General features: G+C 41.7%; 1 protein-coding gene across 2 annotated transcripts in view; it reads right to left on the reverse strand.

Annotated features, from left to right (window-relative positions):
• Positions 1 to 1,107: 1,107 nt before the first annotated feature.
• Positions 1,108 to 15,512, reverse strand: part of ZNF326 (zinc finger protein 326) — a 28,946-nt gene continuing 14,541 nt past the window's right edge. For both annotated transcript variants that reach the window (XM_070746586.1, XM_070746587.1), the window contains exons 8-10: positions 12,642 to 12,772; positions 4,557 to 4,652; positions 1,108 to 1,823 (exon numbers count right to left, since the gene is read on the reverse strand). In XM_070746586.1, the coding sequence (XP_070602687.1) occupies positions 1,629 to 1,823; positions 4,557 to 4,652; positions 12,642 to 12,772 (422 nt within the window). In that variant the 3' untranslated portion in view covers positions 1,108 to 1,628. The remainder of the gene's footprint in view (positions 1,824 to 4,556; positions 4,653 to 12,641; positions 12,773 to 15,512) is intronic.

Raw genomic sequence — 15,512 nt, forward strand, 5'->3', positions numbered from 1 at the left:
TATAACCCGTATCCAGTGTAGTCTAGTAAGACTAAGGCATACCTAACTCCTCCTAAAGAGGGTACCATATGGCCAATCAAATCAGCATGCCCTAACTGCAAAACTCTTGCAGCCTTACAGCAGCTGGTCAGTATTTAAATCTTTATTATCTGACAGATTTTAACTTTCATTTTCATTGCTTTCTTTATTCTGGAGCTCGTGTTTCCATGTACACAATTTCTGATATAATATTTTCCAACACAAAGTTATCATGGCTAAGCCCTTCTATTCAGTTCTAAGGAGAAAAGTTAATTTTGCTCTTGCATTCTTCCATGAGCAATCTTTAAGGCCAGTTTCTACTGAAAATTTAAATTAAGGACTTTGTAATACATGTGGGTGCAACACATGAAAGCAAACCATTCATGGACATTTCAACAAATCAAATTACATTTTTTAAAATAGAAATCCTGCCTTGTGGCTTTTCTTAATGTAAAAAGAATCCTTCTAAATGAGGGGTTCTCCAACTGTGGTCCATGGACCTCTGTGGTTGGTGGTGGGGGTGAGTGTGTTTGTGCGATGTCATCCCAAGGGATCTACAAAGACTTGGAAGAAATGTTATGATGTAAATCTTAAGTCTTTGGGGTCCATGCCCACAAAAAGTATTTAAAGGGGGTCCATGATGAAGAAAAAGTCAAGAACGGCTGCTTATGTAAAGTTTAAGATAAAACATAAATAATGGAAGTAGCTTTTATTTATATTTAAAAGGGGTCAAGTATGCATTCATCCTTACATTTAACCAACTAAAAAGCTAATTTTTATCAGCACTTTATAAAAAACAACATCCAGACAACAGAAAATAACAGCACTTTTGGAACTTTTGGACCACAAGTTTCATAATGACAGATTTACCTTGATAAATCTCAGTATAAACAGATAATAAGAATACTGATCAAAGTTGTGAAGATATATGTAAATGTGCTATTAATTAGTTATAAATGACAATTTACATTTTAGATTACACTAAAAACTATTGTACTGTTTTCAGAGCAAACTTTTACATATCCTAAATGAAAAAGGCCTATTGTTTAATAGGCTAAATTTTGCTGGGTCTACAATTAAAACTGGACATTGTGGTTTCTAAAATGTTTTATTGTTACAAACAAGTAGATTTCATCACACACACACACGCACAAAACTACAAGTCATAACATGTACTTTACAATGAGTGATACAGTCTAGGAGACAGTCACACTCACAACATAATTCTATATTTAGTAGGCTTTTAGAACTATTTACCCTGCAATTAGTTAAAATGCTTTGTGGTGAAATCATTTAAACTTACTACTTTTTTTTACTTGTATCCAAATCTTAACATCAAGAAACAAAAAAAAATTCCAATGTTCACAAGATACGCAATATAGTAAGTTCTAACAGCGAGATCACTAGAAAGGTTCTACTAAAAATGGGTTTACTTCCATTTTTAAGCAAAAGTGGAAGTAGATTACAGAGCAACTTCTTCAAATGAAGTACATACAGAGGGTTGAGGATAAGAACAATCTTGTTGTAACTGCTAATAAATTTTACAATTAGCCATACGAACAGAAAAGTAAAAGTAGGTCTTTCCTCTGCTTGCGCAAAATGTTTTGTATTTAATTATCTTCTGTTTCATCAAGAGTGAAGTCAGTCAGTTCTTCCGCTTCTGAATCCTCTTCTTCCTCTTCTGCATCTTCTTCTTCCCCTTCTGCATCCTCTTCCTCCTCCTCTTCTGCAGGTGCATTTCCCTTGTCTTCCTCTTCTCCCTGATGTTCTGTACTTTGATCAGTGACTTCAAATGGATTTTCACCCTAAAAAGCAATTAAAGTTAATCAGAAATAAACTCTTTTCACTGAAATATGTACTGACGGGACTAAGAAAAATTAAATCTAAAATTGGATTCCCAATTCCCAATACATGTTGAAAACAAACAGGAGTAGCTTCAATATTTACTTATACAATTTATATGGCCATCTACTTCACATGGTGGGTTAACAATATTTAAAGTCAAAATGCAAATAATATAAAACCACAATTACATTTCATGCTATATCTTCATGATTTGGTTCCGCTAAATTTGGACTACTTCATAATCAAGAACATATAATAAGCATAATTCATGTAGTGATCATAAATGGTCTATTTGCAGTGTTGTTTGTAAATCATTCAAACCAACTACACATTTTTAACTGATATGCTGTACACTATACAGTGGTACCTCAAGATACGAACCCGTCTTACGAACAACTCGAGATATGAACCCGGGGTTCAGAAAAAATTTGCCTCTTCTTACGAACTTTTTTCGTGTTACGAACGCCAAACCCGAACTTCCGGGTTCGGCGTTCGGGAGGCTGCTGGGAAGCCGCCCGGCTGTTTTAAAAGGTGACAGCCGGGCTGAGGGGCTTCCCAGCAGCCTCCCGAAGCCGAACGCCAAACCCGAACTTCCGGGTTCGGCATTCGGGAGGCTGCTGGGAAGCCCCCTGGCTGTTTTAAAAGGTGACAGCCGGGCGGCGGGGCTTTCCAGCAGCCTCCCGAATGCCGAACGCGGAAGTTCGGGTTTGGCGTTCGGTTTCGGGAGGCTGCTGGGAAGGCGCCCGGCTGTTTTAAAAGGTGACAGCCGGGCTGGGGCGCTTCTCAGCAGCCTCCCAAACCCCGAACCCGGAAGTTCGGCAAAAGTTCGGGGTTCGGGAGGCTGCTGGGAAGCCCCCCAGCCCGGCTGTCACCTTTTAAAACAGCCGGGCAGCTTCCCAGCAGCCTCCCGAAGCTGAACACCAAACCCGAACTTCTGCGTTCGGCATTCGGAGGCTGCTGGGAAGCCCCCCCGGCTGTTTTAAAAGGTGACAGCCGGGCTGGGGGGCTTCCCAGCAGCCTCCCGAACCTGGAAGTTCAGCAAAAGTTCGGGGTTCAGGAGGCTGCTGGGAAGCCCCGCTGCCCGGCTGTCACCTTTTAAAACAGCCTGGGGGCTTCTCAGCGGCCTCCCGAACGCCGAACCCAGAAGTTCGGGTTTGGCGTTCGGCGTTCGGGAGGTCGCTGAGAAGCCCCCAGGCTGTTTTAAAAGGTGACAGCCGGGCGGCGGCGTTTTTTTGCGGGGGGTTTTTTTGGTTGCACGGATTAATTGACTTAACATTGTTTCCTATGGGAAACAATTTTTCGTCTTACAAACCTTTTGTCTTACGAACCTCCCCCTGGAACCAATTAGGTTCGTAAGACGAGGTATGACTGTATCTCCAACCACTTCTTTCCAATGGCTTGTTTTTTAATCTGGAATACCTAGAAGTTGCAATACTCGGTGCAGAAGTCAAAAGTTCTAATGCCATTATTACTGAAATTAAGTGCATCATTTGCAGAAACAATACACTGAGTAAGGCAGAAAGTAAACACGGTACAAACTGTTTCCTTATCTAGTTCTTCTGGGACGTTCGACCAGATGGACATTAAATCCAGACACTGTAAAAAGTTTACCTTAACAGCAGCAATAAAAGATTCAGAAGGATAAATTTGACAATTCCATTGTACTTCCTAAATTAAATATTATGAAGCATATTGAATGGTGAAAATATAATGCTGTCCTTTATTTACACGATAAACTTAAATTCTATAATAATCCAGTATGAAGATAGCAAATAGGAGTTTTCTGTTGGAAGACACTATTTTTTAATGTGCATTTATTTAAATAATTTATATGACTCTTGCAACAGCGACTTTGGGCTGCATGTAATAATTAAAACCAAAACTACCCAATAAACCTAATGTCATCAAATTGTTGAACTGTCTGGTGTATTCCAAGAGAATATACTGGAAAAAGAAAAACAGCAAAAACAATTACTTTTCAGTGCCATAAAGAGAGCAAAATCTATTTTGGATCATTCAGATATATTTTTTATGAGCTAGCTCTCAAGTAGTATAATGAAAAGAATGATCAACATTTTTGTTTTAAGATTTAATTATGTCACTTGCAAATTTCTTGGTTTTTTCTGTTTGTTTTCCTGCTTGTCTTTGGCTTATTTTCCTTTTATCATGCATTAAAATTATTCTAAAACAAATTTTAAAAATATATGTGGAGCAGCAACTGACACATGAAATTTGAAAATTTGCAGAATTATGCTGAAGAACTTCTTGGATGAAAGGTGAAACATCTTCAAAGAAAAACCAGAAAGTCCAGTTGCCTCTTGAATAAAGCATGTTTGGGACAATTATGCAACATATTTATCCCTAACTAAAAGTCAGACATTATACTTGCTTCAGAAATATTTTATTTATTTATTTATTTATTTAGATTTCTATGCCGCCCTTCTCAAATGACTCAGGGCAGCATATATTTAACATAAAATATATGCTAACTTAATGTATAAATATATCCAGTGGGTTAATCCATTAACATTAATTTAATTTTCTAGCCTTTCCTTCTATTGATACATGAGCTACACTTTCAACAACATCAAATGTAGGTTTGGATTTGTTAAATTCAAAGAAATTAATTTCATAACAATTTTAATTATTGCTGGTGGTGGTGGTGGTAAAATTAATCCATACTGCAAACTTACCTTGACATAACGTTCATACCGTGCCTTCACTATGGGGTTATTCAAAATACTGGTAGCAGTCAGAACACTTTCTCTTTTAATTTGTTCTTTGTAAGTCTGTAAATATTCCAAAGCAACATTCAAAAAAGTCACAACAAAAGTTGAGTTAGCCAGATATACCAAGTTGTCACTGCAGAAAAATATAATCTCAAAAAAAATTGAACTCTTAACTAATTTTGTAAATTTACAGTAAATATTTGTCTTTACCATCTATACTGAAACTGATCAACCAGGGACCAAAACTCAAACTAATTCAATGGAATCTCCACTGTGGTGAAAAGTGGGAAAGGCCTGTTATAGAACTGAACACTTTGAAAGGCCAGGACTGCAAACAGCCATAAATGCCTTAGTTGTTGTTAAGCAGCTACATTATTTAGGGTGATAGAAAAGAAGGGGGGGGGGGTGTCTTAAAACACATATGCATAAATATTCACATATTTTTAAAATTTGAACAAACTTGACGTTAAAGGTATGTTCTGACAAGCTCCAAGACCTTGAAACCAATTTGAAGAAAGAAAGAAGTGGGTGCTTCTTTTAAAACTGCATTCCATTATTATACAAACTTTCTCTTTTCTCTTTTTATTTTGTCCATATGCCACTATAACAAATTTAATAAGAACTAAAGAATTGTATGCATCTGTGCTAAAAAAAAAAGTGGACAGTTTCTCCTCATTCAAGAGTTCTAATTCCCAGCCACCCTGCAAATAATGTGTGCAAAATCATTACCCAATGAATGGTGATTGGCACTAAAATATATATTTATTTTATTAATTGGACTTTTATGCCACCCCTCTCCAAGGACTCGGATGGCTTACAACATATAATAAAACAATATATATCTTAGATTCAATTAATTACATTTAAAATCTAAAACCCAAAAACCATAAAATAGGCGTTGATTGCTTATCTGAACGCCTCTTCTCGTACGATGAGCGGGTACAGCAGTCACGTGGGATGCTCGCTATCCAATCCGTCAGGGACCGAGCCTTGTCTTTTAAAAGGCTGCTGGATCCGCCCCTTCCCCAGAATTTGCGAATCCGTAGACTTAGGCTACTATCCTGTGGATGGGGAGACACAGGGGGGATAGATCCTGTTGTGAGCACCATTGGTGGAATTTGGACAGGATTTGGTCGTAAATCCTGTTGGTGAACACTCTTCTGGCTTTTAGGATTATTTCCACAATGTCCGGGTCGTATCCTCGCAGATCTAAATCGCGCCAGATAATAACCAAGCGGTGAGGTGGAACCACTCCGGATCTGGATGGAGAGAGGCGCCCTGCTGCAACATATCCTCCAAAACGGGGAGTCGCCAGGGGTCCTGGACAGACGTTGAAGGTCCGCGAACCAGGGCCTACATGGCCAGTGAGGGGCTAAAAGAATCACCTGGACCTTCTCGAGGATGATCTTGGAGAAGAATCGAGGGAGTTGAGCATTGGCCTCGGTCGCAAATAGGCCTAGCAATGGGTGACCGAATTTGAAGCAGATTTGCTGAAACACAGCTGGATGAAGGCTCCACTCTCCTGGGCCTAGAGTCGATCGGGAGAGCCAGTCCGCTTGTACATTGAGGACCCCCGATATGTGGTCAGCTTTTCACGACTGAAGATGCCTTTCTGCCCAGAGTCCCAACTTCAGGGCTTCCCTCATCAGGGCCTTGGACCTGGTGCCCCCTTGTCTGCAAATATGGCTCTTTGTGGCTATATTGTTTGTAAGAATCAGAACATGTTGATTAATGATGTGCGGTTTGAATTGTTTGAGGGCCAGAGACACTGCTCTCAATTCCAGCCAATTGATGGGTCTGGAAACCTCCTCCGCTGGCCTTGGGCTATTAGGCCCTGGGCATGGGCTCCCCAGCCCGATAAACTGGCATCCGTGGTGATGGTGAATTGGTCTGGACATCTGAAGGGGGATCCCTTGTCCAGAGCAGGAGAGGTCCACCACATAAGGGATCTTAAAACCGTGGATGGAATGATGATGAGGCGTGTCGAGTTGCTGTTCCCCGATCTCTGGAACGGTAATAGAACCCATTGGAGATCCCTTGCGTGAAGACGGGCCCAGGGGATAATGCCAAAGCAGGATACCATCTTTCCCAGTAGCGAAGACAGGGTAACGATGGAAGTCCTTCTCTGAGATCGTATCTGGGAAATAAGCTCCTTAATGCTGACTTTTCTCTTAGTACAGAGAAAAACCTGAGAGATATCTGAGTTAATGATGGCTCCCAGGTGTTGAATAGAAGTAGACAGCTGGAGCTGACTTTTTTTGAGATTAATGGAGAAACCATGATCCTGTAGGATAGACATGGTAATGCTGATGTCTGAACAGGTGCCCTCTTTAGAGGCCCCATGAATTAATATGTCATCCAAATAGCATAAAATGTGGATGGGCGTGGCTTGGATGTGAGCCTCCAGGGTTCCTAGGAGCTTAGTAAAGATTCTAGGAGCTGAGGAGAGCCCAAAGGGCATTGCCCTGTACTAGTAGTGCTTGCCCTGGAAGGCAAAGCGAAGAAATTTCCTGTGGCCTTTGGCAATGGGAATATGAAGATAGGCTTCCGTGAGACCTAAGACCATAAAGTCCCCAGGATGGATAGCGGCTAAGATTGATGACAAAGAATGCATCTTGAATTTCCTATACTTAATAAACTGGTTCAAATTTTTAAGGTCCAAGATGGCTCTCCATCCTCCAGATGTCTTAGGGACCATTAAGAGGATGGAGAAGCACAGACCTCTCTGGGAAGAGGGAACAGGTTGGATAGCCTTAATAGATAGCAGATGTTGAATAGCTTCCTCCATTCAAATATGAGATGAGGAAGACCTGGGGAATGGGCATGAGGATAAAACGTTTAGGGGGAATGGAAATAAACTCTAAACGGAGACCCCATTCCACAGTGTCAATAACCCAGGGGTCCTTACAGGAATGGCGCCATCTGGCGGAGAACCAAGTAAGGCGCCCCCCTATGGGAATGGAATGAAGCTCACCATCTGGGCTTTCTAGAAGCTCTGGTCGAGGAGGACCCTCTTTGGTAGCAGGATCCTCTACCCCTGGGGTTTCTGCCTGCTTGGGAGCGAAAACGAGGGAAATACTGACCCGTGTTTCTTTGGAAGGCGAACCCTTGATCCTGTTGACGATTTGGACGTCAAAAAGGTTGGGTTTTGGTGGCCTTTTTGGTGATGGGCCCCAAAACCTTCTTTTTGTCAGCGGTCTCTGTGACAAGGGGGTCCAGGAGGTCTCCAAATAGGAGGTCACGTTTCAAGGGACCCATGGCCAGCTGCCACTTTTGCCTCACCCCCGCCTGCCAAGGGCGCAGCCATAGAAGCCTTCTGGCCGTAGTTGATGCCGCTACTGACCTGGCTGCAAATCTTGATGATTGCAGGGTAGCATCCGCTACATATTGGGCCGCTGCAAAAATCTTGTTAAAGTCCTGTTGGCCCTGTAGATCATCAGGGGGAATGTGCTGCTGGAGCTGTTGAATCCATAAAAGCATAGCTCTAGAAATGAAAGATGCTGCTGCAGCACTCTTGATAGCCCAGGTATCCGCGAAGAAACATCTATTGAGCATCTGCTCTAGGCGTTTGTCTTCGGGCCGTAGAACCTCCTCTGCTTCATCCGGCATAGCCACCGCAGAATGTAGAGTCTTAACAGGTTCATCAGGTTTAGGACAGACAAGAAGATCTTCATAAGAAGGGGAAAGCTTATATAACTTCTTGTCTTTGGTTGTGGGGTTAAAGCCAGAGGCTGGATGGTCTCACTGCTTAAGCAAAGCATCTTTAAACAATTTGGGCATTGGAATTACCTCTTTGTCTTCCTGCTCCTCCATGAAGTATGGTAAATTCTCCTCAGGAGGATCTGTGGGAGGAGTAGAATGTTTTTCTTGTCCGGCTAAGCCTGTAGAAACTCTTGCCTTGAAAAGAAGAGATTTGAAGAGTTGGAATGGAAAGATGGCATCTGGGGCTGGAATCTTGAGATTCCTCATCTTCCAATAGGCGCTGAAACGGGTCATCATCATCCTCTACGTCCACGTCCTCGTTCTTATCCTGGGAAGAATCCGTATCCTCATTAATTGGAATTCTGTAGGAATTCTGGGGGGCACGTGGAAGGGGACAAGAGTGGGAAGGTACATTGATAGCCGAGAGCTTGGCATCAATGGCTTTAAACAGTACAGAAAAAATAGACTGAAACTCTGGAGGCAGATTAGAAATATTTGCAGGTAAAGCTGGAGATTCCCTGAAGGCCTAGGATGGATCTTCCATAATGTCTGGCTCCTCTGGACCTAAGCCCCATAAGTTAGGTTGGGGTCTGTTTATGTTTGGCTCATCCAGAGAGAGCACAGGGACCCCAGAGAGAGGCAGGTTAGAAGCCTCTGGGGAGGTCAGGGCGATGTGCACTTGGGCCTGCACTTTTAACCATTTGGCAGATTTTTCATGGATTCTCTGCAGGGCTAGGTCCCTTCTCTTCACAGCCCTGGTGGGTCTAGCCATTGTATGGGCTCCCGAGGAAGAGGCCTGGGGGATACTATCAATTTCATCACCAGTAGGCCTAACCTCTCTGGGACCTTTAGTTGTGCCTCTCTTGGGAAACGAAGCCATGGCCTGAACAAATTACAGGGACAAGACTTGAGCCAAAAATCTGATGGGAGAAGCTATAAGGGCAGCGTTCCCAAGAGGAAGGGGGCCCTGCTCCTAGGCCCAGGAGCGTCTGCGAACTCAGTCAATCTGGACGGTACCAGAGTTCGTGCCAGAGAGTGCAGAAGGGCAGACCTCGCTAACCTTAATCAGAAGTAAACCAAGGCACACTGGTTTGGAGGCCTAGCCAGGGAGAAAAGGCCCGAGGGACTCAAAGCTTATTCCAGGGCCAAGCGGTGGACTTACTGGCGCCAGATGGGAAGCGCGTGGGTGGTCCGCAAGGGCCTGCAATTACTGGGCGCTGAGGGCCTTCGCACCAAATAAACCGCTCCAAAAATTAAAATACGGAGGGGAGACCCGAAGTCCGGGGGACAATCAAGGGAAACTTGCTAATAGTCCCACATCGCAGAAAGGTGAGAAAAAAAGCCCTTTGTTTCCTTTTTAAAACAATCCTTAGCTTGCCTGATACCTCCTAGCCAAGTAGATTTACTTGTAAATACAATCCGGCAGCAGCGTCAGCAAGGCGTTTGCAAAAAAAGCCGCAGGGAGCCGCGCTGCGGCTTCTCCCTTGGCGCCGAGCCCAGTAAGGCTGGTGCGAAATTAATGCAAGCTCTAAGTAAAAGACAGAAAAGGATTTTACTTATCTGATAGAAACAAGACAAAGGGAAGGTGTTTTTTGAGAGGAACGAGCCACCACGAGACCCGCTGGACTGCAGGACCGAGCGAATTCTGGGGAAGGGGCGGATCCAGCAGCCTTTTTAAAGACAAGGCTTGGTCCCTGACGGATTAGACAGCGAGCAACCCACGTGACTGCTGGACCCGCTCTCAGTACGGAGAAAAGTCATTCCTTTTGATCAACATTCTCTCAACACATTCATTGGCCAGGGGGCAAGAGTCTAGTGGCATAAATGGGTCTTAAGACTCTTGCGGAAGCCGGGGAGGGTGGGGGGCAGTATGAATATCCAGGGGGGGAGCTGATTCAAGAGGGCCGAGGCCCCCACAGAGAAGGCTCTTCCCCTTGGTCCCACTAAACGACACTGTCTAGTTGACAGAACCTGGAAAAGGCCGACTCTGTGGGACCTGACCGGTTTATTTATTTATTTATTAGATTTGTATGCCGCCCCTCTCCGCTGGGATTCATGCAGCAAAAGTCCCACATGTATTCTGGCCCAATGCCATGTAGGGCTTTATAAGTCATAACACTTTGAATTGAGTCCGGAAACCAATTGGCAGCCAATGCAGACCGCAAGAGTGTTGGAGAGGTATGTGCATGTCTGAGCAGCCCCATGACTGTTCACACGGCTGTGTTCTGCACAATTTATAAACCGCCCAATTCCTTTCGGACTCTGGGCAGCGATAATAATCCAATCAGATGATGATTAAATGTGAATGGTCATAAGTTAACCCACCCACAAATCCATGAACAGGTGCACATGGGACATAAAATGAAGTTTTGTAAAGCCACATTTCAGTCCAGGAAGATCCACTAATCCAATTAGAGTAGTACAACCCTGTCCAGAGTCAGATGAAATCTTTTCACCTCCAGGCCCCGTGAAATCCAAACCCCACATCGAGATCATAAGAGTTTACAGATATCAGGATCAATCTTTGGCGATTTTACTTGAGTGACCAGGCTCAGAAATGCATCATCAACAAACTGGTACTGCATTCTGTGTCTATAAAATTAATAAATCTTGTACTTTGTGTAGAAGTTAAAAAGGAAATAGTTCTGAGGCCTCCTGCAAAGTGAGGGATCTAGGATTCGATCACTTCCTCCACCAACCATCAATAACTACAACAATCTCTGAAGGAAAGAGTACTACCACAAAAGAGTGGCCCTAGTCCCAGCCCTCTCTGCCAGTCCAGAAGGATACCATGTTCAATGCATCAAAGACTAATGAGAAATCAAAGAGGGATATCCCCATCCTGAATCCACCAAACCTGTTTTGGTAACCCTCTTTGCATTTAACGTTGCAATAAGAATATTTATGATAATCATATTGTTAGTCCATATAATTTTTTGCTGTAGTGCAAATGAATAATGGCAGCTACAATCTGAAATAAATTCACTATCCCTCACTATTTTCAGCAGTAGCTGAATAGGATTTTAATGTCATGCATGTTGTTAGCATTGTTATGATAGATATGTTCCATGTGTATTTTATTTAACACATTATCAACACAGTATGAAAGCAATTTTGTGTTTTAAAGCATTCTCTTGCTCTTCAATCTGAGTTTCCATTCACCTGCAAAAAATTTCAAATTATGTTTATAATCCTAGAGGTCTGTGAGAACATAATGTAATTTTGTGTCAAACAGGCAAAATAACATTTATAAAACATAACTAATTTTCTCTCGCTACATTTTTGTGTCTTGATCAGTGGTTCTAAGATTTTGTTTTAACTAAGTTTCTGCAGCCTGAAAAATATGAAAACCTAGAATATTTCTGAAGCCATGGTAGCATACAAAGTATGAATCTAATAATCATCTAGCACGGTATTCATTTATATTCCACCTTTATTATTTTTATAAATAACTCAAGGCAGCATATGTACCTAATAATCCTTCCTCCTATTTCCTCACAACCGCCACCATTTGAGGTCAATGGGCTGAGAGAGTGTCTAGCTCAAGATCGCCCATTTGGCTTTCATGCCTAAAGTGGGACCAGAACTCACAGCTTCCTTCCCTTTGACTGACCCATCTAGTTACAAGATGATGTGTAGTTAGCACTCCTAAGATAACAAATGGAGGCTGTGTGTATGTCTGAGAAAAAGGAGGCACATCCACCTGCTTCCATGCCACTTCTTTCTGACTCACATATAAGCCCTTCAACACACCTTACAAAAACAAAGATTGCATTCTTTCTTTTAAAAAATACGTAAGATATCTCCCTATAGAAAAATACCATTTTTTACACACATAAATGCATTTTGCTACTGCATCCTCCCCATATTATACTTTATAAAGCACATAAACATGTGAATACAAATGTTACTCAAAGTAAAACTCAATAAAAGTGAAAAACTAAAAGGAGTGGAGGCAAAATTATTTATTTTTCTTATTTATATGGAGGAAGGGAGAAGGCTCTATTTACTGTTTCAATAGTATTTATTGTGAAAACTCAACAATTCTTTCTTTCATCCTTGAAAGAAAAAACTAAGCATCTTGTACAAATTTTACTTTTTTTACCAGTTCTCATATATTTAAAGAACAGAGCAACATAAGATTTGCCTTTCAATCAAAGATGTAATCAAGGGAAAGTAATATAGTAACCTGTATCATTTATATTTTCTGATTACTTTGCACAGTGGGATGAATTATGCTAATATTTTACACAGTCATAAAGTGTCTTCATAAAGAACTGACAAATGGGCAGATTATGTATTTCTAACTACCTGCAACTCTACTGAACAGAGTAGATATATATTTACCTGTTTTCCCTTTGCATGTTCTGGAGATTTTAAATGCAGCTGAACAGAGCTGTGTAGTGCAGGAACATAGACGCTACATGCAGAGCAAAGGACAGTCTCAACTTTCATCATATGATCATCAGCTGTAACACCTAGTAAAGACACAACAGATGTCTGAGATTTGGTCAAAAAGAAAACAGTGGGGATTCAATATATTAAAAAGAAGCAATATGGATTTTGCCAAGTTAAAAAGGGGACAGCCATATAGGGAACATTTCAAAGTACTGTATTCAATTATTGCATAATATAAAGGGGGGGGGATAAAATACAAGTACATATAGGTAACTCCTCACTTAACTGTAATTGGGACCACAATTTCCACTGCTAAACAATGCAGCTGTGAAGTGTATAATATGACTACACATTTAGCAACAACAATCCTGACAATTAATAAGTGACATCTTCAGGACATTAAGCAAGCACCCCCTTGTGTCTTCCTGCTTGCTACCAACAAACAAAGGCAATGGAGAAGCCTACCAAAAGTTAGATTAGATTAGATTAGATTTATTGGATTTATATGCCGCCCCTCTCCGCAAACTCGGGGCGGCTCACAACAATGGTAAAAACAATACATAATAACAAATCCAAAACCCACCAATCCAATTACAATTTTAAGCTAAAAAATTCATAAAAAACAACCACAGAATATTAAAAAACAAGCACACAATCAATCTAACACCAAAACAACATGGGCAAGGGGGAGATGTTTCAGTTCCCCCATGCCTGACGGCAGAGGTGGGTTTTAAGGAGTTTGCGAAAGTTGAAAGTCCTGAGTGGTTCACCAGAATACCAGCAGGTGAGTTAAGTAGCTGCTGTGGTACAAACATGGCCAGAGATGGATGCTGCCTGGTGGGCACTATGGAATCCAGGCAAGCATTCACTACACAGGGTATCAGAGCTCCATATTCCACAACCAGGCTCCGGGGGGGGGGGGCAGTGGGGGAAGCAGAGAAGTGGGAGCAACTTGCTTGCTTCCCAGTTGACTTTGTTTGGGGAAATCAACGGGGAAAATCACACATGATCATATGACTGCAGGACGCTGCAACTTTTGTGTAAACCAATTGTCAAGTATCCAACTTGTTATCAAGTGACTGCATGGGTGCTAGAACAGAATTAGAACTTTGAAAACCTGCCATAGGTCCCACTTATTCAGCTCCCTTGTACTTTGAACGGCTATTGAACGAATGGTTGTTAACCACCTGCAGTGAGCATCAGAGTCTTATTGTAGTCTGTCCACTTGCTGATAATAGAATCAAGAGAAAAATATTCAAAACAATTCACTACCGGTAGTATGCCACAACTATAAAATATATGAGTGATTCTCAAATATATCCTTTAGCTGTGCTAAATTTTTCAGTACTTCTCCCTCACACTCTGAATTCCAAAACCTGCTAATTTAATTTTCAAAACAGGTTCAGAATTCTAATTTTCCCCTCATGTTAATTTAACAGATAAGAACCAATGAATCTTACATCAAATCTTTCAAATCCTCAGAAACCCAAAGATCTAAAACTACCGTATTTTTCAGAGTATAAAATGCACTTTTACCCCCAAAAGAGGGAGAAACGTGGGTGTGTCTTATACACTGAATGTAGCTCCACCCAGCCACCCTCCACTCTTTGTCTCTCCCAGCAATTTACCTCCTTGCAGCAAGCAGCCCAGAGCCTGATTAGCACAAACTACTGATTATCTGTCTCCCCAATCAGCTGATTGATTGAAGTTGCCAGCAAGCCATGTGCTAAAATGAAAGTGAAACTACAGCTGCAGGGCAAATTGCTGGCAGGTAGAGGCAAGGCTGAATTTTATTTTCTTGTGCTAATCAGACTGTGCTGAAACTGGCTGATTGTTGTTTGCTGCAAAGAGGTAATTCAATAATTATAAATACCTGTAGAATGTTCAAATTATTAAGACTTATTTTTTAAAGACTTATTGTTCTAGACAACTTAACAAAATAAAGAAACTTTTTAAAATAAATGCTTAATCTGAAGAGGCCCAGGGCTATTGTATCTTGTTTTAAATAGTAGAAAATAACTTCCAGAAAGCCACATAAATTTTAACAGGAGCTGTAAAAGTATAATCTGAAATGTAGCAGTGGTCCTGTTTAATAGTAAGATAAGACGGCTAAGTTAAACCCTGACTTAGTCATGTTTGGAGTGGATCTATTTAAATAATAGGGAGGAGTTAGTGTGACTACATTTAAGAAAACTTGCTGGCATTAATATACTGCCATAATGTACAGTTCTCCAATTCCTTGCTGTTTCTATGGGTCAGACACATGCACAGAAATACACAGCAAACAGATTACTTATGGGACCGCCTTCTGCCACATGAATCCCAGCAACCGGTTAGGTCCCAGAGTTGGCCTTCTCCACGTCCCATCGGCCAGACAATGTTGTCTGGTGGGGCCTAGGGGAAGAGCCTTCTCTGTGGCGGCCCCAGAATCAGCTCCCTCCGGAGATTTGCACTGCCCCCACCCTCCTCACCTTTCACAAGACTCTCAAGACTCATTTATGTCGCCAGGCATGGGACAACTAGATCAAGCCCCCTTCCCCTGTCTATGAAATGTAATCTGTGGTTGTGAATGAGTTGATTGACTGATTTTAATATACAGTATATGGGATTTTTAGTAGTAATTTTAATTATTAGATTTGTTGTCGTGCTGTCTTTTGCATTCTGTGAGCCACCCTGAGTTTTCGGAGAAGGGCGGCATACAAATCAAATCAAATCAATAATAATAATAATAACAACAACAACAGCAACAACATCTGTGCTGTTTGCTAGGAGGCAAAATGTTGGGAAACAAACACAGATTTGTTTTTTCCTTGGTTTCCT

This window comes from Erythrolamprus reginae, chromosome 3, assembly GCF_031021105.1.
Source record: "Erythrolamprus reginae isolate rEryReg1 chromosome 3, rEryReg1.hap1, whole genome shotgun sequence".
Classification (NCBI taxonomy): domain Eukaryota; kingdom Metazoa; phylum Chordata; class Lepidosauria; order Squamata; family Dipsadidae; genus Erythrolamprus; species Erythrolamprus reginae.